At 48.4% G+C, this 20,060-nt stretch overlaps 1 protein-coding gene across 2 annotated transcripts in view; it reads left to right on the forward strand.

The window, feature by feature from the left end:
* The window catches only part of ATRN (attractin), a 163,548-nt gene that overhangs the window by 28,630 nt on the left and 114,858 nt on the right, over positions 1-20,060 (forward strand). For both annotated transcript variants that reach the window (XR_010430335.1, XM_064653595.1), the window contains exons 2-3: positions 7,340-7,423; positions 12,289-12,402. Coding sequence is in view for 1 of the 2 variants with exons in the window: in XM_064653595.1 (XP_064509665.1) it covers positions 7,340-7,423; positions 12,289-12,402 (198 nt within the window). In the remaining variant the exon portion in view is untranslated. The remainder of the gene's footprint in view (positions 1-7,339; positions 7,424-12,288; positions 12,403-20,060) is intronic.

Genomic DNA, 20,060 nt, shown 5'->3' on the forward strand with positions numbered 1-20,060 from the left:
CAGCCAGGAAATCGCTTTCCATATTTTTACATATCTCATGCAGGAGGGAAAGGCTAATCCCTGCCTCTGGAGGAAGTGTTTCCCAGATCCAATTAACTGTGTCAGTCAGGTGACTGTTTTTGGAGACAGCTGTGCCAGGGAAAGTGGGAGGAGAACAGAACATATTGAGCATGGAGAGGGATTGTCACCCTCCTGTGACCTTTGGCACAGTGGGAATACCTGATTCCCTCTGGGAGGAAAACCCTGGTGAGGGCAGGGCAGGGCAGGGGATGGTTTTCCAGTGCTGGAATAGCAACATGTTGCTGTGAGTGGGAAGGAATTCCTTGCTGGGAGGGTGGGGAGGCTCTGGCCCAGGTTGCCCAGAGAAGCTGTGGCTGCCCCTGGATCCCTGGAAGTGTCCAAGGCCAGGTTGGAGCAACCTGGGCTAGTGGAAGGTGTCCCTGCCTGTGGAACTGGATCTTTAATGTCCCTTCCAACTCAACCCATCCAGGATTCTGGAGCCCCTCTGCTCTGGAGCCAGGCTGGGAGAGCTGGGGGGTTCCCCTGGACAAGAGAAGGCTCCAGGGAGAGCTGAGAGCCCCTGGCAGGGCCTAAAGGGGCTCCAGGAGAGCTGGAGAGGGACTGGGGACAAGGGATGGAGGGACAGGACACAGGGAATGGCTTCCCACTGCCAGAGGGCAGGGATAGATGGGATATTGGGAAGGAATTCCTGGCTGGGAGGGTGTTGAGGCCCTGTCCCAGGTTGGGCAGAGAAGCTGTGGCTGCCCCTGGATCCCTGGAAGTGTCCAAGGCCAGGTTGGAGCAACCTGGGCTAGTGGAAGGTGTCCCTGCCCATGGCAGGGGGTGGCACTGGATGCTCTTTGACTTCCCTTCCAACCCAAACCATTCCATGATTTTCTGGTGGTGGTACAGCAGCGATTTTTCCATGAATTTCCTCATCCCGAGGTCTTTCTGTTCCTGTCACTGGAGACTTTGCTCTGTGTGCACCTGCAGTCTTTGTTCAGGTACTCGTTGTTGGAGGTTAAATCCTTTTCCAGCTCGATTTTGCAGGAATGTCATTGCCTTCATCCGGGAACCCTGGCCTGGAATTAGTGACACCTTCCCAGCTTTACCTGTGCTGTGGCCCCAAGCTGGCAGGAGGAGGGATTTATCTGTTAGCCATTAGAAATTCATTAAATAGATGCATAAATGATATTTTTATCTGCTCCTCTCATCCCCAGTGTGGCTGATCACGATTCCATGCCTGTAAATCCAGGCATTTGCTTCTAGGATTTATCCTTTAACCTCAGTGCCTTCAGTGAGAACATGAACAAAACCAAATTGTTAATCAATTTAGGCTGCAAAGCCTTTGTGCTGCTAATAGGCTGTAACAGCCCTTTCTTTATTGCCTTCAACTCCAAATTCTCCCGAAACAATGACTTTTAATTGTGGAGCACTAGAGGCACTTGGGAAGGAGAGGGGAGAGAGGAGGAGAACTCATTGTTTGCAACGATCTCTGGATTTAGCAACTTCAAAATTAGGGGCTTTTGGGTTTGTTTGGAGTGGTTTTTTTTCCAATTTTATTTTTTTTTTTATTTTTATTTTTTAGTGGAAAGGCTGTGCTAAACCTCTGCAGGCACGATGCTGTTAAAAGTCACTTTTCTGTGGCAGTTTTATATAACGTACCAGCATCTAATGTACCTTTAATGTTGGAATGCTTTGCAAGTAAGTGCTGCAAAACGACTTAATCCTAAATTATAAGCTGCTTTTTGTGCTCAGCTAATAACAACAGGATCGCTTTAGATTTATTAGATGGTAATTAAACAACAGCTTTGAGGCTTTGCCTGGTTGTGCAGTTCCTGTCTCTGCAGGAATTTTCTCAGCGTGTACTAATTTGTATTTGAAAAATAGACCCTGCCAGTTTCAGTCGTGTTATCAATTAAAAACACGTGGAGTTTTCTGGTAATTTCCAATATCAGGTTGGGTTTTTCACCCAGGAGATACCATCGAGTGCTGTCTGATTTTTCCTGTGTCGGTTTTCTGCTTTTCGGGTCCTCCCAGAAGCAGTGGGGAGTAACTGAATAGGCAGAATCCTTTTATACAGAATATTTCCCTTAGAAGCAATTTTTTTCTGTGAGCTCTTCATCCTTGTCGTTGCTTCATTTTTTTTTTGTGAGGGGAAAAATTTTGTGTTGTGAACAAGTGGAGTTTAAATCAAGCCCAAAATACTTGATGTAAACACACAGGAGTGGATGTGTGCACGTTCAAAATCTGAATTTTGTAAACAGATCCTTGCGGTTGTTTTTTCTACCCTGGAGGTTTTAAAGTCAGTGTTGTAGTTTAGGACTTTGGGAGGATTGTAGTAAAGGGCCTGAGTTCTGTTTTCTTAGGGTGCAGCAGCTGCTCCTTGCAGAGTAGGAGATGTAACACCCAGGGAGGGTGGAAGTGCTTCTTGTGGAGCAGCGGTGACTTGTATTACCAAATTAGCCAGGAAAAATGGGCATTGATGCCTTTCTGTCCTTTAAGAGGTCTGATTTCTGCATCTGAGTGATAAAATTATCATGAAATCTTTTTTTTTGAAGGGGAAACCCTTGAAGGTTATCAAGTCCAACCGTTCCCCCAGCACTGCCAAGGCCACCACTGACCCCTGTCCCCAGGTGCCACATCCACAGGGATTTGAAATCCCTCCAGGGATGGGGACTCACCACTGCCCTGGGCAGCTGTGCCAGGGCTGGACAACCCTTTCCAGGAAGAAATTTTCCCTGTTGTCCAACCTAAACCTTCCCTGGCACAGCTGGAGGCCGTTCCCTCTCCTCCTGTCCCTCATTCCCTGGGAGCAGAGCCTGAATCCCCCTCCTCCCCTCCCTGGCACAGGGACAGCACTGATGACAGTTAAAGGAGGGTTAATGGGCAGGAACACACTCAGGGAATCATTCAGGTTGGAAAAGACCTCCAGGATCTTCCAGTCCAACCTCTGCCGGATCCCACCTTATCCCCCAGCCCAGAGCACTCAGTGCCACATCCAGTCCTTCCTTGGACACCTTCAGGGATGGGGAATCCACCACCTCCCTGGGCAGCCCCTGCCAAGGCTTGACCACCCTTTCCAGGGAGAAATTCCTTCTGATGTCCAACCTGAGCCTCCCCTGGCACATCCTGATGCCATTCCCTCTCCTCCTGTCCCTTGTTCCCTGGGAGCAGAGCCCGATCCCCCCCCAGCTCCCCCCTCCTGTCAGGGAGTTGCAGAGCCAGAAGGTCCCCCCTGAGCCTCCTTTTCTCCAGGCTGAGCCCCCCCAGCTCCCTCAGCTGCTCCTGCTGCTCCAGCCCCTTCCCAGCTCCGTTCCCTTCCCTGCACACGCTCCAGCCCCTCCATGTCTCTCCTGTCTGAGGGTCCCAGAAGTGCCCCCAGGGCTGGAGGTGCCTCCCTGGGCTCCCTCTGGTGCCCGTGTGGGAGCAGCCCGATGTGTGCCAGCAAAATGTGCTGCTTCCAAGTCCTTCATTCCTGGTGTGTTTTTCCTCCTTGAGTTACTCCCATATTCCCTTCCTGAGGCTTCTCTTCCAGACCAAGCCCAAACACAGTGCAGGACATGTCCCAGTTATCCATGCCCCTGGCATGGATGGCACAGGGAGCAGGGAGTGGGAAGGAACAGGAGCTGTTTGCTTTCTTACTGGAGCTGGGAGATCACTTGAGCTTCCTCTGTTGAATGGAAACATAAAATTCCACTTTTGGTCTGCTTTTAGTGCTGTGGATTTATTTCTGTGTGTCCTGGATTGTGTCTCTGGGAGAGTATTTATGGAATAACATGGATGCTGCTGCTCTGCTCATACCCCAGTGCAGGGAGTGAGAACTTATGAGAACTTACTTCCTATTTATTTTCCTCTCAGAGACATCAACTCTGATTTCTCATATTTTTTTTAATATCCTTTATTTGCTCATAATGGCAGTGAGTTAAGTAAGGAGTCTGAGTAACTCACAGATAAGTTTTTAATAACAACATCTCAAAAGTTTGACTGTCCTTACATTTATAAAACTAAATCCCATGTTTTGGTTTTCCACTGCTGAAATTTCATTAAATTATGTAACTCTAATTTTTATTCCCCCCCCTGAGATGTGACATGGCTGGGGCAACAATATCAGCAGGATTATTTTATTTTTTATATCACTCTTGACAGCATTTCGGTGGAGAGTAATGTAATAATTGTTTCCAGATAAAATTGTTCCAAGAGTTTCGTGAGCAGAGGCTCCCTGAGAGTTTGGCCCATGGAATGAGGCTGTTTTTAACTCAAGACACTTGCTCAGGTTTCCAGAACCTGTTTATTCTTGGTTGCAGGCAAAGTGCTGTCAGTGTTGATCCAGTTGGATTCCTGGCTTTTCCAGGGATATTATTTTCAAAGGGATGAAACAGTCTGGATATTATTGCCTACAACTTGGGATTTGCATCTGGTTTTGTGAATTCCTGATCAGTAGATAAGTGGTTTGAATTTTCAAAGATGTTGGAGCTTTAAAATAAATATGGATCATGGAATCATGGAATTGTTTGGGTTGGAAGGGACCTTAAAGACCATCCAGTTCCACCCCCTGCCATGGGCAGGGACACCTTCCACTAGCCCAGGTTGCTCCAAGTGCAACCTGGCCTTGGACACTTCCAGGGATTCAGGGGCAGCCACAGCTTCCTCAGCTCCATTTCTGAGCTTGAAAAGTATTATAATAAATTCATCTGGAGAGAGGGGAAGGTGGTTTTGTAAAAATCTGTGGGTTTTACCTTTTTAATTTGAAGCAGAGATGAACCTCAAAAGTTCCCCGTTGGAGAAGAGGCTGGAAAATCACTTTTGACTCAGTCAAAATATTTAAAAAAGATGAGCTGATACATTAACAGATCACTGGGAAAAGACACAGAAAAAGGCTCCAAGATACCAGTTTTGGGAACTTCTGATCTTGATTCCTTCTCTTTCCTGCCAAGCTTGAATCCATGGTGGTTTTGTTTTCCTAAAGCTGGTGTAAGTGGGACAGTTGGATTTTGCCAGAGGGCTGTGATTTGCTCCAGCCTTGTGCCCACGGTGGGGTTTGTAACCTGCCTGGGGAGGGATCCTGTGCCAAGCTGTGCTGTGCCAGGACGTGGTGTCTGGGCACCTTCAGGTGCTGCTGGTGTTTGCTGCCATCCTGCCCTGGCATATTTTTTTTTCCAAGAGTTTCTGTGGTACCTCAGCAATTTGTTAAAACCCACTTGGAATATTTTGACTAATTCCTGTGAGATGGGAGTGTGTGTCCCGATGGTTTGGATCTTGGTTTTGTCCTCTGCTGTGCAGTGCTTGCAGATGTTGGTGACAATAATCATGGAATCATGGGATGGTTTGGGTTGAAAGGGAACTTGAAAACCATCTCATTCCACCCCCCTGGCATGGCAGGGACACCTCCCACTAGCCCAGGTTGCTCCAAGCCCCGTTCAGCCTGGCCTTGGACACTTCCAGGCATCCAGGGGCAGCCACAGCTTCTTGCCCAACCTGTACCAGGGCCTCCCCACCCTCCCAGTCAGGAATTCCTGCCCAATATCCCACCTATCCCTGCCCTCTGGCACTGGGAAGCCATTCCCCCTTGTCCTTCCCTCCCTGCCTTGTCCCCAGTCCCTCTCCAGCTCTCCTGGAGCCCCTTCAGGCCCTGCCAGGGGCTCTCAGCTCTCCCTGGAGCCTTCTCTTGTCCAGGGGAACCCCCCCAGCTCTCCCAGCCTGGCTCCAGAGCAGAGGGGCTCCAGCCCTGGCAGCATCTCTGGGGCCTCCTCTGGACTCTCTCCAGCAGCTCCATGTCCTTGTGCTGCCCTTCTTTTCAGTATCCCATCTAACCCTGCCCTGTGGCACTGTGAATCCATCCCCCCTTGTCCTGTCCCTCCAAGCCCTTGCCCAATGTCCTTTTAAGTCCTTTTCAGGCTTTCCCCCCTTCTCTCTTTCAGTGGCATCCCGAGTTTTTTATGGTTTTAAGTGCTGCTGTTCCCTGAGTATCTCAGGATGAAGGATTCCAACTGTACTTTCTGCTTCCACATCCTTCCCCAGAGTCTTTTCCTCCTGTCAAGTCCTCACCACCTATTTATAGGAGCGGTGGGAAGGGATGTTGTAGAGCATTCCAGAGTATTCCTGGCACTATCCCAGCAGTGGGGAGCACTCAGCTCTTGGACTTCAGTCCCTTGATCCAGGGATGACTTGGGGATGGGGATGTGCTGTGGGGTGACCTGGGGATGGGGATGTGCTGTGGGGTGACCTGGGGATGGGGATGTGCTGTGGGGTGACCTGGGGATGGGGATGTGCTGTGGGGTGATGTGGGGATGGGGATGTGCTGTGGGATGACCAGGGGATGGGGATGTGCTGTGGGGTGACCTGGGGATAGGAATGTGCTGTGGGGTGACCTGGGGATAGGAATGTACTGTGGGGTGACCTGGGGATGGGGATGTGCTGTGGGGTGACCTGGGGATGGGGATGTGCTGTGGGATGACCTGGGGATGGGGATGTGCTGTGGGATGACCTGGGGATGGGGATGTGCTGTGGGGTGACCTGGGGATGGGGATGTGCTGTGGGATGACCTGGGGATGGGGATGTGCTGTGGGGTGACCTGGGGATAGGAATGTGCTGTGGGGTGACCTGGGGATGGGGATGTGCTGTGGGGTGACCTGGGGATGGGAATGTGCTACCAAAGCTGGGAGATGCCTGGAAATTCCATGCTCTGAGGTTGTCCTGAGTTTTGCAGCCCTTGATGTGTGAGGAATTAGGGTCTTACTTTGCACTCGAGGGTTATCAGAGAATCACAGGCTGGGCAGGGTTGGGAGGGACTTTAAAGACCATCTTGTTCCACCCTCTGCCATGGGCAGGGACACCTTCCACTATCCCAGGTTGCTCCAAGCCCTGTCCAACCTTGAACACTTGCAGGGATGTGCTTTGGGGGTCACTCCTCCATCCAGGAGGTTGTCAAGGAGTTTGTGGAGAGTCAAACACAGAAAGGGTGAGAGGTCACACCGTGGACTTTGTCTGAACTTCATCCAAGAATGGTGCAGTTTGTTTAAATAAATAGCTTGGGAATAATTTTGGCTTTTCTCTTGGGAAATTCCTTTGTGGTTATGTGTGGTGTATCCCTCCAAATGGACTTGGAGCCATGACATCCACCTGATGGAGAAACCATCCCTCCTGAAGTGATGTCCTTCAAGGGGTCAGAAAATCACCAGAAAACCTGTAGAGAGACTTCCACAGGAGTATCCCAGTGGGAGCTTTGTTTGTTTGTAGTGGCTCTTGATTAAAGAAAAATTTCAGGATGGGTCTTCAAAAACATAGGAAATCATCTCTGAATGGAAAACTAACGTTTGCCTTTGTTTTTCCTTTCCAGACTCACTGAACCTTCGGGGTACGTCACGGATGGGCCTGGGAATTACAAATACAAGACAAAATGCACCTGGCTCATTGAAGGAAGGTGAGTGTTGGGAACAGCCTGGGGTTTCCTCTTGGTTATGGTGGCTTTTAGGTGAGGTTTATCTGCATTAAATATTTTTATATCTCGTGATTCTTTCTGGCTGTTCCTAAAACTGAATAGGGCAGCGCTCAGTAAATAAGTTTTTAGGGTGTTTTTGTGCAACTGAGCCCTCCAAACTGACTCTCAGGATTGAGAGGTTTGTGTTGAAACAGCACGTGGTAAACAAAAATCAGTGTGTTTGTGGAAGTAGTGAAGGATTGGGAATTATTGAACTGATGTCAGAGGGGAACATTCAGTGTTGGGACTCACAACACACAGGATTTTTTGGCAGTATGAACAAAAAGAGGAAACTCTCTGAAAGCCCCTGTTTATGAAAAATCAGTTTTTGGAGTGATCCTTTAAATCATTCTTTACTCACTGGGCCATGAGGACTTCACAAGGACCACTGACCTGTTTTACAAAGCTTTTCTAGACTGGGATAAGTCTTTCAGACGTCACTTCCTGCCCTTCCTGGATTTGATCCTTGTTTTGCAGAGATTTTTAGGAGTAGCACTTTTGGTGCACATCCTCTGTCACCTCATGGATGGTGCAGCAGTTGGGAGCATCTAAACTTGTTGAAATACAATTTTCATAGAACCAAGCTGATGCCAGGTCTGAAAAATCCATTTTTTTTTTGTCTGTTCAGTGGTGGGGTGTGATGCTGTGTGGTGACTGTGTGACTGTGTGTTCAGTCACATTCCATGTTGTTCCCTGGATCTGGAAGTGGAGAGGTCAGGGAACTGGAACAAGTCATGTGGGAGCATGGACTTGGACTGGATGCTATAAACTGAGGCCTCTTGGCATCTTGGAGGATCAGAAATTGCTAAAACCCAGAGCACACTTTTCCTTGGTCTTCTGTGGGTGGCATGGACAGAGGGATTGAGGCACCTCAGCAAGTCTGCTGTGACCCCAAGATGTGTGGTGTGGTCACCAAGATGTGTGGTGTGGTCACCAAGATGTGTGGTGTGGTCACAGGCTGCAGGGAAGGGATGGAATGGCATCCAGGGGGAGCTGGACAGCCTGGAGAGGTGGGAATGTGGGAAACTCATGACGTTCAACAAGGCCAAGTGCAAAGTGCTGCTCCTGGGTGGGGACAATCCTGGCACAAACACAGACTGGGAGAATGGATGGAGAGCAGCCCTGGGAGAAAGACTTGGGGGTGTTGGTGGGGGAGAGGCTGGAGATGCCCCAGCCCAGATCCCTCCATGCCCTGGGCTGATCCTCCAGCGTGGGCAGCAGGGCAGGGGGGATTCTGCCCCTCTGCCCCTGTCTGAGGTGAGACCCCCCTGCAGAGCTGCTCCAGCCCTGGGAACAACAGCACAAGGACGTGGAGCTGCTGGAGAGAGTCCAGAGGAGGCCCCGGAGCTGCTGCCAGGGCTGGAGCCCCTCTGCTCTGGAGCCAGGCTGGGAGAGCTGGGGGGGTTCCCCTGGAGAAGAGAAGGCTCCAGGGAGAGCTGAGAGCCCCTGGCAGGGCCTGAAGGGGCTCCAGGAGAGCTGGAGAGGGACTGGGGACAAGGTATGGAGGGACAGGACACAGGGAATGGATTAAGCTGAAGGAGGGGAGATTTGGGTGGGATATTGGGAAGGAATTGTTGTAACTGAGGGTGGTGAGGCCCAGGTTGGGCAGAGAAGCTGTGGCTGCCCCTGGATGCCTGGAAGTGTCCAAGGCCAGGTTGGAACAACCTGTGCTAGTGGAAGGTGTCCCTGCCCATGGCAGGGGGTGGGACTGGATGTTCTTTAAGGTTCCTTTCCAACCCAAACCATTCCATGATTCCATGTTTGGGAGGTCTCTCGACTGGGGCTTGGGGGATGTGGGTATTCACTGAATCTACTTCAGCCATTTGTTTGGGATGAGGAAGTTAAGTTCCTAAGCTCCCAAGATTCTCCAAGCTGAGGGCTGAGTTTATCCAGAGAGCCATCCAGGACCCTGGAATTGGGAGCCAACCACTCACCATTAACTATGTGAAGGAGCCCCGTCCTTTAAGGGGGTTGAGATCAAAAGTTGGCTGCTCCAAGTGGCAACACCTTTTAATTCCTGTGGGTAAGAGGAACCCAACTGCAGAGAGTTGGCAATTAGAAATAATTAAAAAATGTTTCACAAGAATGTTATTCCAGACAAACCAGCCTGAGCCATTCCAGCACAGCCAGATGAACCATCCCAACTTCTGTTTTTAAAGGATATCCTGACTCATATTTTTATCAGAAGTGAGGTGCTGCCCCTGAGTCCTCGATAAAGTCACCAAAACTGGTCCTCCAGCCTCGACTGCTTCTGCTTCCTAGAAAACCATCACTTTGTGGGGTTTAAAATGAGATTTTTTGTTGCTGGAGAGGCAGAAAAAAATGTTCCTCCCTGTTCCATGGCCAGGCTTAGAGGTTGGAATCCTTTTCCTGTTTGTCCCCTGCTGTCAGAGGAGGGTGGTGGAACAGAGAGGAGATAATGGTGCTGATTAGAGCAGCTGGAAAATGCAGCCACCTGAAAAGAGCCCCAGCTCTGCTGCCAAGAGTAAAATTCCCAGACATCTGGACTTGGGAAGCAATGCCTGCAAAGCTTTTCAGGTCTGAGTGCTGGCATTGCTGTGTTGGAGGGATTTGGGATTAGCAGGGAAAGGTACAATCCAGTGTGCCATTGGAGGCACTGAAAAATTCAGTATAAAATAAGCCACGTTTTCCTTCCCGTTCTCCTTTCCTTTCTGCACAATTCCTGGCTCTTCCTGGCTGGTGCCTGTGCTGTGCCCTCATCCTGGGGGTGTCCTTGAGTGAGGCATCATCCCCATCCCTCCTCCCTCAGGTCCCTTTTCCCATAAAAACACTCAGTTGATCCAAAGGAAAACCCAAATGGCCCAACCCCCCACCCAAATCCAGCTCAGTTTTAGATCATTTTATTCCCCAAAGGAATAATTCCATCATTTCATCATTCCATGATGTTGTTCCTCAGGGTTAAGTCGGGATGGAGTTTGGGAGAGCTCAGAGTGAGGCGTCATCCCCATCCCTCCTCCCTCAGGTCCCTTTTCCCATAAAAACACTCAGTTCATCAAAAAAAAAAAGCTCCAAATGGCCCAAACCCCTCCCAAATCCATCTCAATTTCCCATCATTTTATTCCCCAAAGGACTAATTCCATTACTCTCTAATTCCACGATGTTGCTTTTCAGGGTTCAGTGAGGGGATGGACTTTGGGAGAGCTCGGTGAGGTGAATCAATCCCTCCCAAAATCCCCAATTTGTTCTTCCCCGGGAGTGTGAGACAAGGCAGGTGAAATCCATGGAGCCTGACGATCCCAAGGCACAACCAGGTGCCTGAGATGGTGCAGATGAGGGTCCACTAATGAGTTGTTGGCTGCAGCAAAAAGACTCTTTCTTTTTGTTCCCAGTCTGAACCTTTATTGATGGACCTTCTGACTCCGTAGTTTTGAGACCATGGCTACTCTTTGTACCTCTTTTTTTTAAAGCAGGACATTATCCATGAGTTCCACCTGCTGCTCTTTTTCCAAAGGCCTGGAGCAGATGGTTGAGCCTATCAAAAAAACAGAATAACTTACACAGTAACTCCCAAAAGAATTCGGCTCCTGTGGGAAGGAACGACTCTGGCACAATGAAAATTCTTGATTTATTCAATTAGGATGAACAGGGATTTCATCTGAATCCAAAGGCAGTGCTGATGGAGAGATCCTGATCACTTGGATCTGTCCTTTCCACAGCCTCAGCTGTGGGTGGGAACAAGCAGTGCTGACACAGATTCACTTTTATTTATCTTGGGTCCAGGCACAGTGTAAGGTTGTTTCCACCCTCCTGGAGCTGAGCCCTAATTCAGGTGTTTGCTGTGGCTTCTCTGGGATGTTCTTTAGGTGGATCTTTGCACATTAACCATGAAACAAATGGTGTCTTACCATGAGGAGAAGCTCCACGTGGCACCCAGAACCACCCCCTGCCCTGGGCTGATCCCCCAGCGTGGGCAGCAGGACAGGGGGGATTCTGCCCCTCTGCCCCTGTCTGAGGTGAGACCCCCCTGCAGAGCTGCTCCAGCCCTGGGAACAACAGCACAAGGACGTGGAGCTGCTGCAGAGAGTCCAGAGGAGGCCCCGGAGCTGCTGCCAGGGCTGGAGCCCCTCTGCTCTGGAGCCAGGCTGGGAGAGCTGGGGGGGTTCCCCTGGAGAAGAGAAGGCTCCAGGGAGAGCTGAGAGCCCCTGGCAGGGCCTAAAGGGGCTCCAGGAGAGCTGGAGAGGGACTTTTGACTTGTTTGGATGTGCAGTTTGGAGGGGCTTCCCTCGGGAGGGCCATGTGTTCTGCACAACTAATAAAGTAAGAGGAGAAGGATTGGTGCCAACTCCTGGGCAAATCCATCATCTCAGGCCATCATAACCACACCAGCATGCAGAAAGTCCCTTGAACAAGGAAAGAGCTCTCCTTAATTCCCTGGTGGGGGCTGGGATTCTTCACATGTGTTGTCCATGGAGGTTTTCCTTGCAAAGCCCTTTCCTTAGGAGAGTCAGCACCAGGGAAGAGCCGAGGGCTGGCTGGTCCTGCTCTTTGGTGTCTGCTGGTGATGAGGGGGAAAGGTTTAAGGACACTGTTTTCTGACCATAAAGAACCTGTTGCTTAATACCAGGGGAGCTGCACACCCAAAACAATTAAGCCCCAGTGTATTTGATGCATCTGCAGTGACACGAATCCCTCAGTTTTAGTTTGCTTTAGAGCAGAGCATCCCACCAGAGGAGGAGCATTTTGCCCTGTGTGTGTGTGAGTTGGCCGATTACAAATCTTTTCATTTATTTTTTCCTTCCTTCCTTTATTTATTTTGATTAATCTGTTTGTTTTTCTTTTCTTTCCAGGCCAAACACAATCCTCAGGCTTCGGTTCAACCACTTTGCCACGGAGTGCAGCTGGGACCACTTGTATGTGTATGATGGAGACTCCATCTATGCTCCCTTACTGGCAGCTTTCAGGTGAGTCCCCCTTGGTAAGGCTCTTAATGATATATTTAATTTAGAACCTGACTTAAATGTGGCTTCTAACTGTGCCAGATGTGTTCCAGGGATCCAAATATCTAACCCTGCAAGTGCAGCAGTGTAGCCAGTGTGTCCTTTTGTGCAGTTGTCGTCAGGATAAACAATTAAGGAGTTGTTTTTTGCTGGTACAATGGACAAATCGTGTCACTGCACTGTGGCATGGAAGTGTTATGGTTTCATTTCCAAATCCTGAGTGTTTGAGAGACAGAAAAATTACTGTCATGTGGCTGGACTGGAGATGATTTGGAGTGCAGGGTCCTCCTGGAACAGGCTCCCCAGGGAATGGTCACAGCTCCAGGACTGCCAGAGCTCAAGGAATGATTGGAAAACGCTTTCAGGCACGGGGTGGGATTGTTGGGGAGTCTGTGCAGGGCCAGGGCTTGGACTGGATGATCCTGGTGGGTCCCTTCCAGCTCAAGATATTCTGGGATTCTGTGAAAGGAGAAAACTGCCCCACTGATGAGCTTTGAATGTGGTTTATGAGTTAAAACTTGCAGTGTGTCAGTGCTGATAGAAGGGAAAAGCCAATTCATGTTGGAGACAGTAGGATCTCAATATACAAATGTGTATGGATATGCATGGATCTAAATATACAAATATATTGAATACACATGGATCTCAATATACAAATGTGTATGGATACACATGGATCTCAATATACAAATGGATATGGATACACATGGATCTAAATATACAAATGGATATGGATACACATGGATCTCAATATGCAGATGTGTATGGATAGACATGGATCTAAATATACAAATGGATATGGATGCACATGGATCTCAATATACAAATATATGTCTTTATGTACCTTAATATTTTAATTTTGAAGCTATTTGTTACGTGTTCAGAAGCAACAGCAAAGGATCAGACAGCCTTGTGGAAACTTGGAATCCAGGAATGGTTTGGGTTGGGAGGGACCTTAAAGACCTTCCAGTTCCAACCTGCCATGGGCAGGGACACCTTCCACTAGCCCAGGTTGCTCCAAGCCTTGTCCAGCCTGGCCTTGGACACTTCCAGGGATCCAGGGGCAGCCACAGCTTCTCTGCCCAAGCTGGGCCAGGGCCTCCCCACCCTCCCAGCCAACAATTCCTTCCCAATATCCCACCTATCCCTGCCCTCTGTCCGTGTGAAGCCATTCCCTGTGCCCTGTCACTCCATGTCCTTGTCAGATGTCCCTCTCCAGCACTCGACACATGTAAAAATATCCCTTCTTCCAAGGGGTGACAGGAATTTGGCTCATCCCTGTGGTGACACCAGTCTGTGGATGGTGGTGAACAATCAACATTTCACACCAGGCCCCGCTGTAACTTCTGCATTCCTGTGCTTGAGTCCCACAGTGACACCACCACCTTATGGGTTTTACTCCTTTAACTGAAATTAGGAGAATAATCCCAAGTTATCCATGGAAAAAAACTAATGGTTCCCCTTGGGCCCTGCTTGTTCCAAGTGGCTGCGTAACCACGTCCAGAATTAACCTTCTGCTGGGCTCCCTCTCCTTTCTGAAATGAGGGTCTAAAAATACTTGGGGTTTGTTCCAGAAAATCCTCGTAATCTCTAGGAGAGAAGATCAGCAGAGGAACAAAAAGTTGATTAAAATATCAGAGCCACCACATGTGGGCTTTCTTTTTTTTTTTTTTTTTCTGGCCTTGGGCTGCAGTTGCAGAGTTGTTTTGGAGGGAAGGATTCCTGCCAAGCTTCAGAACCAACCCCAGGTTCAAAACAGGCCACGGGAATGAATTATTATGTTGTTCTCACCTCATTTCGAAGAAGAAACAACCTTCCCTCTTCTAAAAAACCTCCAAAAACCCCTGGAAGTGGCACCTGGAAGTACTCTCCTGGTATCCTGCCCTGATTGATGTGCAGGAAGAGGAGGAAATGTCATCCTGACTCCTCATCATTTCGCTCTAATCGAGCTGATTTTTGAACGTGCTGGTGAAAAGGTGAAGTGATGATGATTTGTGCCTGCAGTTCCTTGTGTGTTTTCCAAAAATTAATGGGCTTCTGAAATGGAGGTTATAAGTAGTTCACAGCATTAACAATTACGGCTGAGACTGGAAAATCCTCCGTAAATCACTAGGAAGTCTGGGCCTGAGGACAAGCAAGAGTGAGCTTAATACAATAACACTTTGGAGGGAGGGGAAAAAAAATTCAATTATTTTCATTAATTGCTTCTTTAGATGGCATTTGAATTTCATCTTCATTAGCACTGAGCTGTGGTGTTCAGTAATCCAAGTTCAGGAAATGGGAGATGCTTCTCATTTTGATCAAGTGCCAAAAAAGCATCTGTTGAAAAATACCTTTCTCTGGTGTGAAAATGAAGGCACTGGAATTTTTTTTAAGAGCAGTACTCATATTTTATTAATTTTAGGGGGTTGTATTAAATTCATTATTCACCATAAGTACATTTCCTTCTCCATTATTTTTGCACCCTGCCAGGGGATTTGCAGGATTGAGTTGGACACTCTAAACTTTCAGAGCTTGTTGATAAACACTATAAATTCCTCCCTCTCTAAACTCAGTTTTTGTTCCCTCCCTGGCTTTTTAGAGCAGTTCCCTCAGTTCTTTCCCTGCTCTCATCTTGTTTTCTTGACCTTCTGATGCTCATTTGTGTTTGTTCACAAGATGATATTTACCCTGAGTAGAAGATGATCTTGGAAATCCTCAGCACTGGACTGTGGGGAAGCTTTAAATTGGTTTTATCAATTTTTAACAGCAATAAATATTTGCATAATGCCAACATTTACACAGTCCAAGTGTCTGCACAGGCTGAACTCCTCGTAGCCTGAGAGCCCCCCAGGGCTCTCTCGTCCTGCACATTAAACTTTTTTATATTAAACAGGGTTAAAAATATCTTTACTGGTTTATATTTGTGAGATGAGACTGTGTCAATGTGCTGCTGCTTCAAAAATATGCAACAAAAGAACGTGGAGAAAACAAATCCAGAAGCAAATCCAAAGAATTATCTTGAATCAGATAAACTCCAGAGCTGATTTAGATGAACTCCACGCAGCATCTGTGAGCTCTGCTGGGTTTGTTGGTGACTTTACTCCCTGTTAAACATTTACCAGAGCTGCTTTTGCACCTTTATTTTCCCTCTGCACTGGTTGGTGGGGGGTGTTTTCCTCTTCAAACCCGGCTGTTGTTGTGCAAGACCTTTGGCCGAGGCCCGGGAGCTCCCGGTGGCTCTGCTCAGGTGCCAGGGGGATGGTCCTGGTGGCCTCCACGTGAGCCCTTGTTCCCTCAGGAGATGGCAGCAGCTCCCCTTCCTTTCCTTGCAGGTCAGTGTGGCATTTGAGCACCCAAATCTGAGTGTAGGGGCAAGTTGGGATGGAAGGGTCTGATCCCTCTCTCAAAGCAGGTCCGGCTTCAGAGCCCTTTGCTCAAGATTTTGCCCAGTCAGGGTGGGAATTCCCATTTAGGATGGAGATCTTGTTGATCCTGTGAATCAGTGGTCCAGTGCTGAGCCATCCTCATGTTAAGAAATGATAATAAATATTAAATCTGATACTAATGTCTAATCAGAATCTCCTTTATAGTGTGTTGCCTGATCCTGTGAAGCTCTGGTGGCATCTCCTTCTCTAATCTCTCCTGAGGTAGTTGAGGGCAGCAATTAGATCTCACCCTTCTTCAGCCCTCGCCCCTCCAGGCTAAACAAACCTCCCTCCTTTTTGCCCAGAGAAGCTGTGGCTGCCCCTGGATCCCTGGAAGTGTCCAAGGCCAGGCTGGAAAGGCCTTGGAGCAACCTGGGCTAGTGGAAGGTGTCCCTGCCCATGGCAGGGGGGTGGAGTGAGATGGGCTTTGAGGTCCCTTCCAAGCCAACCCAATCTGTGATCCCATGGATTCTTCCTCCTCTCCTCCTATATCACGTGGTTGTCCCTCCTCTGGTCCCTTCAATTCTTTGCCAAAAATGATAACCCACCTTGCTGCCTTGGGCACACCTGTCCAGCCCTGGGAACAACAGCACAGGGATGTGGAGCTGCTGGAGAGAGTCCAGAGGAGGCCCCAGAGATGCTGCCAGGGCTGGAGCCCCTCTGCTCTGGAGCCAGGCTGGGAGAGCTGGGGGGGTTCCCCTGGAGAAGAGAAGGCTCCAGGGAGAGCTGAGAGCCCCTGGCAGGGCCTGAAGGGGCTCCAGGAGAGCTGGAGAGGGACTGGGGACAAGGCAGGGAGGGACAGGCTAAGGGGGAACGGCTTCCCAGTGCCAGAGGGCAGGGATAGATGGGATATTGGGAAGGAATTGCTGGCTGGGTGGGTGGTGAGGCCCTGGCACAGGTTGCCCACAGAAGCTACCCCTGGATCCCTGGAAATGTCCAACCTGGCCTTGGAGCACCCTGGTCTAGTGGAAGGTGTCCCTGCCATGGCAGAGATGGAATGAGATCATCTTGAAAATTCCTTCCAACTCAACCCATTCCATGGTTCCATGATGACAGCAATCCTATAAGAACTGAGGAGGTTTTTGGGGCAAACCCCCTGATCCAGAGGGCCCTGCCCCTGGCCAGGGTTCCCTGTGCTGGTGCTGCAGCAGCAGCTGGGTCTGTCTGTATGAGGGGAGATGGTTTCAAGGAATTTTGTGCTTTGGGCTGTTGCCAGCTCTGTAATGAATCTTTCTTCTGTTTTGTTTTTTTTTAATAAGTGTCATTCCAATGGCTTCATTTCCTTAAAAGTCCGTGTTTGGGAATCATCTTGCTTCATTTCAGACAATAAATTTGAGATGTCTCCTTATTTCCCCTTTTTATTTTTCACCACTGATTTATTGTTGGCCTCTTGTAACATCTATTTTTGGTTTATTTTTACTCTTGCAGTTCCCAGTATAGGTGAGGAGCATGGACTGGTTTTTAATAAGAGAGAAATGGTGTCATTTTGTGCACAGGTGTGTCCAGATGGATCAGAGCATTTAAAAATTAGGATAACTGGTTTGCACCGGATTTTGATAGATTGCAAAGCTGATTTTTTTCAGTACCACCCTCATGCTTTGACTCCCGTGCTCTGTATTTTCTGCCTTCCCTTTTGTGATTCCCACTTTTTCCTGTTTTCTTCTCAGCAGAGCTTCTCATGCCTTTGATCTCTGACAGGTTGTGTCTCAGGAGGAAATGAGGAATCCACCAGCACCATGATGCCCACAGAGCAAATCCAGGGACAGTAATAGAGGAGTGGCCTTTTGTTTTAAATAATTCCCATTTTTCTGGGGTGTAGGGGAGAAGTTGGGTCTCCTGGACCTAATTGTGACCTTCCAGTACCTGCAGGGAGCCACCAAGAAAGCTGGAGAGGGACTATTTACAAGAGCATGGAATGACAGGAGAAGGGGGAATGGCTTCACATGGACAGAGAGAGTAGGTTTAAATTGGATATTGGGAAGAAATTCCTGGCTGTGAGGGTGGTGAGACCCTGGCACAGATTGCCCAGAGAAGCTGTGGCTGTCCCTGGATCCCTAGAAGTGTCCAAGACCGGGTTGGACAGGGCTTGGAGCAACCTGGGCTAGTGGAAGGTGTCCCTGCCCATGGCAGGGAGATGGAACTGGATAATGCTTAAAGTTCTCTTCCAGCCCAAACCATTCCATGAATCCATGATCCTGTGACATGGTTTTCACCGTGCCACTGACTCCACACATCCAGCTGACAGAAAAAGAGGAGTAATTCCAGTGGGAAGCAGGGGTTTGCCTTTCCTGGCTGTCCCTGGGCAGCCGTGCTGAGTAGGAGTGTTTGTTTGCTTTGGAGTAGCAGCGGTTGCGAAATGTTTTGAAACCTTATGAGAGGAAATAAAAGCGGCGTGTTGTGAAACAGCCTAATCCTGGCCAGAGCAGAGCTGCTCAGGGAGTCTGGAGCAGAGTTTAAAGGAAGTTTTGCATAATCCTGTATCATTCTGAGTCTGCCTGTTGGATTCTTTGTGGTGGCAGAAAGTGTAAATTGTGTTTGTGCTGGTTTGTGCAGTGCTGATTTATTCATGGGTTTTGGAGGTTTGGCCTTTCAAGGATCTGATCCTTATCTTTGTGTTGTGTTCTCTCCAGTGGCTTTCACTGAAAAGGAATTACAAAGCCCCATCCCTGGAAGTTTTCAAGGTCAGGAGCAACCTGGTCTGGTGGAAGGTGTCCCTGTTTTGTTTGGGACAAGATGATCTTTAAGGTCCTTTCCAACCCAAACCCTTCTGAGATTCTGTGATTAATTTTCCTCAGGTTGTTTTCAACTTGTGTAGGTGGGATAATGTCCCTTTAGTTATTTACACAGCAGGAAAGGGTGGAAATAAGGGAGCAGTTGGGAGATGTGCTGAGAACATCAGCCATGGAGGTACCTGTGTTCTTGCCAAACAAATCCCAAAATTGAGATTTCCACGAGAAAACAAGTAATTGTCCTGTGATAGTGCTTTATTAGGAAAGATTATTGAGGGGGATTTTTGTTTTCTCTCTCTGCTTTTCTTCTTTACTGCTGTTATTCCCCCTCCTCAGGGCCTTCCAGTTATTTTGCCCTGTAATATCAGAGATAAGTGCTGAAGAAGAAACCAGAACAAAGGAGTTTTTTTCTTGTCCCTGAGCTGCAGTTTTCCTTATCCTGAATTACATTCAGAATGTCTGTTTTCCTGTGGAGCAGAAGCACCATCCTGCAGTTCCCATTACAGAGGAATATTATGAACCCAACAAGAAGTTGATTGGGCTTTTTTTTGCTCTTTAGTGTTGTGGGAGATGATCTTTTGGGAGAGATAAACTTCAGATCAGAAGTTTTAAATTTGGGAATGAAACAGGCACCTCTTCCAGGAATTGATTTTGCATTTTAATCCCATATCCTTGAGATTTGAAAGGGAGGGAGGGTTGGAAACTTCCCTTCCTCTCAAGGAAATGTTTATTGAGCAAAGGTGCTGGAGTTGTTTTGCCAAAACATGGGATCAGGTTGCAGGGATTTTATGGCCTGTTGGTAAAATGAAGGGTATCTTTGTGTCCACAACAAGGCTTGTTGTGCAGTTTGCAGGGTGACCATGCCATAGTTAACACTTCATCTGGGATTTTTTGGGTGCAAACAGCCTGAAATCTGTAGCAAAAAGGATCACTGGGTGTCTGGGCTATTCACTGAGCACAACACTGTGTAATTCAGGTCACCAAAAAGTGCTTTCCAGGCAGTGTGAGCGGATACTGGGAATAATTGGGTGCTTTCCTTGGGTAGAGAAACTCATTTACAGTTCCTGGGGAACTGCCTTCCACCACATTTGCTTTCTATTTTGAATAGATGTGAAAAGAGGAAAAGTGAGTCCTTTTCAAGGGGGAAAAATTCTTTTCATTGTTGCTTTTTGGTGGGTGGTGGCCTTGGATACTCAGAAGTCCAGAGCACAGGACCAGGGTTGGCTGCTTTCCTGGGAGAGTGGCTGGAGCTTCCTCCTTTTCCCTGCCTGACACGCTCCTCTCTGACACTTGGGAGCCTCCCCTTGTCACAAAGCTTCGACTTTTCCTTTGGAAAGATGGATCTGTACAGGAAAACAACAGCTGACTGTGGATAGGGGGTGGTTGACGTTGTGCTGTGCTTTTAAAAACTTCCAAAAACTTCCAATTTACACCTGCTCTGATGTCCTTTGTGTGAGGGAAGAATTAACTTCATTTGGTTGTTGTC

Source organism: Pseudopipra pipra, chromosome 4 (assembly GCF_036250125.1).
Source record: "Pseudopipra pipra isolate bDixPip1 chromosome 4, bDixPip1.hap1, whole genome shotgun sequence".
In the NCBI taxonomy this organism is placed as follows: Eukaryota; Metazoa; Chordata; class Aves; order Passeriformes; family Pipridae; genus Pseudopipra; species Pseudopipra pipra.